Source organism: Propithecus coquereli, unplaced genomic scaffold (assembly GCF_000956105.1).
Source record: "Propithecus coquereli isolate 6110/MARCELLA unplaced genomic scaffold, Pcoq_1.0 Scaffold44, whole genome shotgun sequence".
Classification (NCBI taxonomy): Eukaryota; Metazoa; Chordata; class Mammalia; order Primates; family Indriidae; genus Propithecus; species Propithecus coquereli.
This window is the reverse complement of record NW_012150174.1, coordinates 5,034,140-5,041,136: the sequence shown is the minus strand read 5'-3', so window position 1 is coordinate 5,041,136 and position 6,997 is coordinate 5,034,140. Positions and strand designations below refer to the sequence as shown.

General features: G+C 50.8%; 1 protein-coding gene across 1 annotated transcript; it reads right to left on the bottom strand.

Moving 5' to 3' along the window:
- Window positions 1–1,780: 1,780 nt before the first annotated feature.
- Window positions 1,781–3,860, bottom strand: LOC105818233 (calcitonin-like). The gene is made up of 3 exons (XM_012654172.1): window positions 3,775–3,860; window positions 2,869–3,006; window positions 1,781–1,979 (listed from the first exon to the last, which is right to left on the bottom strand). The coding sequence occupies exons 1-3, from the start codon at window positions 3,858–3,860 to the stop codon at window positions 1,781–1,783; spliced, it is 423 nt and encodes a 140-aa protein (XP_012509626.1).
- Between the last annotated feature and the right edge of the window lie 3,137 nt (window positions 3,861–6,997).

Sequence of the window (6,997 nt, the reverse complement as noted above, 5' to 3'; positions counted from 1 at the left end):
AACTTATTGCTGGACCTTGAACAAGACAATCCTGTGCACTTCACAGAATATACCAGTTGGATTGGATGGCACAAATGACCTTCTAGGTTGGCTGGTCGGTGATCCCCATTTAAAATCTGAGCCATCTTTTCTAAAGGGCTTTGCAGGCCAAGGGGCTCAGGGAGGGGCTCTCATGGGGCTGAAAGGCAGGGTTGGGGAATGGGTAAACCTAAGTCCAGGAAAAGTGCATGGATAACCTCTGGAGCTGGGGACCAGGGTACTCTGAAAATAAATGTGAATTGTCTTCTTTGACACTCACAAAGCTCTAACTTCAATGAGGGATGTTTTACTAGAGACTGAGGGTACAAGACACTGAGAATCTATCCCACGTGTGTTGCCTTTGCTTCAAATGAGTTAGCCTGGTCAGCAAAATGCTTATGGGCCCCTGAAGCTCTCCTGGGAAAAACAGCAAAACAGCAGCAGAGATTCCATTTAAGGGTATCGAAAATACATTTTTAATTTTGATGAAGTTCACAAATGACAACTTTGGCATTTCTTTAGACAAACAGTTCCACCAAGGCACAGCATTGCCATATGTCCCCAGATGCCCAAGAGACAGTGATTTCATGTCCTCCTGAGATTTAACAGAGCTGCCAATGTTAACGGGATGGGTGACAGGGCCCAGATTTGCTACCAGATATGCCAATGAGACACCCTGTCATATTTATTGGATACAGAATGAAATATGGAAAAGATACACTATAGGTAACTGCAATGAGCTTATTCTGCATTTAGCTTTAGTTCCTTGCAAACAAAGAAGATAATTTTCAATACCAAGAAGGATGCAAATATGTATGTCTTCCATGAAGCCTCTCCTACAAATTGCTTTCATTATACATTAAAAGATGTAGAGTTTGGCTTCATTGCAATCTAGAAGGAAAAGAAAACAGCAGCTAGAGTTTAATTACTGATTAATTGTCAGACTCTCGATATCTATCATTTCATTTGCTCTTTATATTAATGCTAGGAGGTGGGTACTTTTGTAGCTCTCAATTTACAGATGGGGAAACTGAGGCTCAGAGAGAGTTAAGTGACTGGTCCATAGTGATATAGCTAGTCTCAAGTCTATGCTCTTAATTCAGCGGTACACAACATTGTAATGTATGCTGTAAAAGGTTACCGTCATTATCTTTCAAACTCAAGTGCTAGAATAATCACAATTACAACGATAAAGAACAGTGTTTGAAATAAAATACTCCCTCTTAGGAAAATAAAAGTTCCTCAGTCTTACCTGGAAGAGGAACAGAGTGGAGTCTGCAGCATCCAGTCCCAGAAGTGCTTACCTGATTGTTAGCATCCCTGTTCTTGCTGCTTGAGCTCGGTCACAGGGACCAACCACCATACCCTGTGTCCTGCTACCCTAGGGTTAAGGCTACTTCTAAGTACAGGTCCTAGACACCATGAAGCCTGGATTATGGGCTAGAGCAATGACCACCACCACTCGGGTCTTTTTAGAATAATAGCTTTATTCCCCAAATGAACAGCACATTCAGAAGTAGGATAAAGAAGCTCTGCTATGATATCCTCGGGGGGCTCAGGGATGCCCTTGCTCTCTGATCTCTTCTGGGTGGTTCTCTCCCAGCCTGTGAGTCCTGCTCTTTCTTTTCCCACCTGAATTTTAGACATCCTCAGCCACAAGGAAAGCCACTGATAAAAGCCCTAAGAGCAACCAGAGAGGAACCACATGCATCAAGTTCGAGGAAGGAAGCCAGAAAGGAAATTAGAAAGGAGGGGGAGGGGTTTAGTCGGCATCCAGGGACCTGCTGACATGAGGGCGGTGGTCTCTCTCCAAGTGTCTGGCCATATCTCTTTTCTTTCCAGGTGATCCAGGGCCAGTATCAGTTCGGTTGGAGTTTTTTAACTTGTGGAGGTCCTGTATGAAATTGTCCAGCAGGCAAGTACTCAGATTACCGCACCCCCCGGTTCTGGCGCTGTCCACGCTGCAGGGAAAAGACATGCCAGACATTACCATGCACCAGGGGCGGCGCCGTGGACAGTCACTCAGAAGATTGGAGCAGGCTGGGGGGCAGCTCACACATCCTCCATCAGGAGAGCTCAGAGGTTCGGTGGGCAAGGGCAGTGTGGGGAAGGGCTGGGTGGGGAAGGGTGACCTTTTCTGGCATTCCATATGCTGTTCAGTCCTACATGCTCAGCAGGGGTTTTCGGGGTGGATACAGGTGCAACATATGCCTCTACCCAGGCAGGGCTGGGGCCAGGCTGGTCTCTGCTCAGGCTCAGGCTCAGGGAGCATGGGAGGGGGTGCCGGGAAAGGTACCCACGCTGGCCGGGTGAGAACATGCACATCTCCATGGATGTTGCAAATCCGAGACCCAGACCTACCTCCCACACTGCTCTACTTGATCCCCACCCCCTGCAAGGGCTTCACTTTCACCTTGCAAATGTGAGATGAAGGCTCCTCGCAGATGTGAAAGAATGTCATCTGCAGATAAACAAGGTGGAGCCAAATTTCTAAAATCTGAGATACACCAGGTCTATCCACTTCATCCTTACCAGTCTTAAGTCATGCGATGCTAGGAGGTCTCGCCTGTACTGCAAGGGGAATTCCTGGAGTGAGCCATTCCACATCTCCCCATTTCATTTTCTAACAGCTTTCAGAAATGGAGTTTTTTAATGTGTCTAATCATAGTCCTTCCAGCTGTACCAGGACCTCTGACTCCCATGGAACCCGAGATTGGCTGGGCCCCAGGTCCTGGTGGACAACTACAGCCTGCTGGACCCTGGCCAGTGTGTTCTCTCCTGACTGGGCTACGCCTTCCTGAGTGTGAAGAGGAGAGAAGGCCCTGTGCTGGGTGGCGTGGGGAACTTTACCTGGAGTCCTCTGTCTCCGGCTCCTGTTCCAGGTCACCAGCCTTCATCTGCACGTAGTCCTGCGCCAGTGCAGCCAGTAGGCGGCGCGCTTGCTTCTTACTGAGCATATCCAGTCCTGGGATGCTCTCCAGGTTGGACCTGGGGAGGGAAGCAAACCCAATGCAGGCTGTGAGCTCCTGCCTACTCTCTCCCCTGGATATGCAGCCAGGCTTCCTGGTCCTTGACTCCTCCTTTGAGGAGGTGACCAACCCAACTCCCAGTGACAGGGCAGGAGGTCAGTGTCCTCAACAGGAGCCAGGCACTGGTGTGGTCTCCAAGCAGTGGTGTGCTGGAGCCAGTTGATAACAGGCTCATGAAAGTTGATGCTTAAATTTTCAGGAACCTTGCAAGCTGAGTGTTAAGTGAAACAAACCATTATTAAAAATTAAATGATGAAATTCTGAAAAAGATTTCAGTTTAATAAATTTGTATGTGGGTGACAAATACATTAACAGATCACATATTAGATTTAATGACACCAAGTTTATTGGTAAACTAGTTAGTAGATTAGGATGCAATTCATTTCTGAAGTCAAGGCTGAATTGGATAAACTAGTTCAGCTACAGATACAAGTTTGGTAAAAAGCAATGAAAGCATTTTGTAAGACTAAGTGGGCTATATGAAATTTATGGTAAAGAATATTGTATACCTTAGTACTGTTTATAAATTGTGTGCTACACACCTTTAGATCAGAACAATTTATATATGTGTATTTATATGTACATACATACGTGCTGCTACCCCTCAATTGCCCCTGCCCCTGGATTTTAATCGTTTGGCACAACACACCAAAATTAGGATGCAAGCAATTGTTTGATCCAAGGAGCAGTGGGAGGGAAGTGTGCTCCTGGCTTCGGGCTGTCTTACCGGAATGGCACTGCCTGGAGGCTGCCCACCTGGTACAGGACCAAGATGCTGAGAGCTAGGATGAGGGAGAACTTCTGGAAGCCCATCATGCTCCTCTGCAAGGGAAGAATGATGTCACTTCCTGCACCAGTTCCAAGCTCTATGAAACCACATACGTGGACTCTTGTCCTGTTTCTGCCCTGTCCCTATCTCCCTGGGTTTGTGGCTTTAGAGTGGTCATTACATTTCTCTTCATCTTTATTTCCTCATCAGCAAAGTGACTGCTGGGAGGTCTGGTGGGCCTGTAGCATGCAGTTTGGCCAAGCTGAAGGAGCGTTCCTAGCAGGACAGCTGGGTGCGGGATCCCCTACAGACGCACACACATACACACACTGGAAACCCACAGACGCGCACACACACACACACACACACACACAAACACACAGAAACACACACACCCCTCAGTCAGGTCTCTGTGGAGGACACTCTGGGATCTCCCTATCACATCATCTGCTCTCATAACGAAACCCAGAGCTGTCCTCCTCGGGGCTATTGCACACACCTGGGTGGGGGAGAGAAAGGGGATATGTAGAGAGGGAATATCTTTCCCATTGGAATCTCTGAGAAACAGACGAAGCAATTTTAGTGCTCAGCTGCTCTGCCCTCTGGAAACTCAGTCTCCTGCAAGAACCAAGCTTAACAGAGTCTTACGTTGGGATCTCAGACTTCTGTCTGTGCTCCCAGAGCTGGTGACTGGGGCTTGCAGTTTAGGGCTGCCTGCCCCTGTGTCATTGCACCCATTTGCCACCCATTCTCACTGGCCCAGGTTCTGAACCAATTTTCCGGGGACCCGTAGGCTCCAGACGCGATCCCTGGATGCACCGTCTGCGGAAAGCAACTCCTGAGTTCTGCTCCGTGCATGGTGCCTGGGACCCCTCAGTGTGGGGAGATTGGCCCAAGCGCGTGTGCAGGAGGAGAGAGTGAGAAGTCCGAAGCTGCGCAGGAAGAGCGGAGCATGGCGCTCCCAGAACAGAAGGAGACTGTCCACTCCTACCTGGGACAGAAGCCTGGTGTGAATCGCTGACTAACAGAGACTGCAAGAGATTGAGACAGAAGTGGACAGAGAGACTGAAAGTCGCAGGGAGACAAACTAAGAGAGACTAATGGAGAGAGAGGGAGGGGAGGCGAGAGAGAAGTAGAAAGACACACCTGAGCAGAAATCTGAGGACTCACCTGGTGGACAGAGACTTGCAGCAGGGACAGCAGCAGCGATGCTTCGGTTCAGCGAGGGTCCCGGGGAAGCAGCAGGACTCTTGGTCTGGGCAGTGGCTCTGATGCCTCCCAGAGCCAGTGGCTGCTCTTATTCCCCTGCTGTGGGTCGGGAGGGGTCCCTGAGCGCCAGGCATCCAATGAGAGAGGGCTCCTGTGCCCCAGCCAGATTTCATCATTACCCCCATGCTTCTAGAACCTGAGGATTCAGTCAGGTGGCCCGACTTGTGTTTGCATTGAGGTCATTGGTGGAAGTGTGTGTGGGGGATGGTGGGGAACAAGGAGAAACGCCCTTAAAGTGAGCAGGAATTTGAGTGCCGTTTGATGTCATGGTAGATTTCACCTCCAGTCCCACTGGGTTTTGATCCTGTGCCCCACTCCACCCCCAGCTGTGGGGCTTGGAGGGCAAGGTCCAGGATTGTAGGGACTCCTGGCTCCCCCAGGTCTGACCCCAGACCCTTGCCCAAGTGAGGCTTGAAGGGTTAACGTGCTGCAGGGTGGATTCCAGGTCCAAACAGGCTGCCTGATGCTGGCAGCTGGTATCACCCACAGAGGGCCAGGGCAGGAGATGCAGCTGGAAGTAAGAACTTTGTTAGCCCTGAGCTCAATTCCACCTACCCCAATTCCAGATGTTGGGATCATGGGCGAGTAACTTCTCAGAGCCTCAATGTATCCATCTTTTCAATAGGGACCATAGTCCCATCTTGAAGAAAGGTTTTGAGAAATATCCCAGTGCCTGGCCGACAACTAGGCAAGGATCTAGAAGAGTTTCCTGGTCCACATACAGGATTCCGTAAAAATCTCCATTGATATGAATCCCCACCTCGCCTGACTGCTTGCACTCAGGTTGGGCGGTCAGGGTGCTGTTCAGGTCTGTTACAAGTGTGGGGAGGGGGCCAATGCCCAGCTGGGCCTGAGGAGTGAGGTGCAAGGGACAGATGCTTCCCAAGCCTCCATCCAGACTTCCAGCCCGCCCCTCACTCTGCCACCCATCCCCTCGCATTCAGTCCGCCTGCCCACATCATTGGCACAGCTGCCCCTTTGCTTCAGGCTGGTGTTTGTCAAGATGTCCAAGTAGCATTGGCTTCTGCCCCAAACCCCGCCCCTGCACTCCTGTCTTCCACTAAAGGACAGGCAAGCTTGACAGTGGTGTGGAGTCCCTGCCTGGACTAAAACTCACGCTCACTTCCAGTCTCAGTCATGCAAACGCGTAAACTCACTACTGTCTCCAAACGTGCCCACTCCGCCAAGCAGGGAGACACAAAAAACAGACACTGGCTCACGGGGGTATCCTTAGGGGTTCACTCTCAAACGTGCGGCAAGCCTGCCTCTGAGTCTCTCGTGCAGTGGCATCCACACATCAGCGTGATGATAACCTGCTCACATCATTCCTGCACACACTCTCAACAAGAGGCGCGCCCCAGCACACCCATCACACTGACACCCAGCCCAACCTGGCTTCAGGACCGCTCTGCCTGAGCGTTCAGCTCCAGGAGCGCCCAGAAGGGGTGGTCGGGACGAAGGCATTTGCTGCCTGCAGTGGCTAGGGAGAGCAGAAAGAAGCATGTGGGCATTCCTGGGATGTCTGGGTCTGAGAGTGCAGGGCTCAATCCTCATCAGCCTGTCTGGAGGCTGCCAGTGTGGTGAGCGCCGCAGAGGCATTCGGAGCTGTGCGGGGAAGCGAAAACCCAGGCTTTGTGGTTCCCTGAGACAGAGCAGAAATTAGCCCTCAGGTGTGCTGTGAATGGCCCTAGCCTGGGAACTCCAGGTAGCCCCGGGTCCAGTCCACACCCCAGACCTCAGTCTCCAGAATCAGCTATTTCCTAGTACACCTTCCTGGTGCTACATCCCTTTACCCTTCCGGGTTGGTGACCTCCCTGCTCAAGGAGGCAGCAGGAATGGCTAACTTCCCAGATGCCCTACATTGATTCTCCCTCTCAACTCCCGGGGCTGGGGGCACTTCTGCAAGGCAATA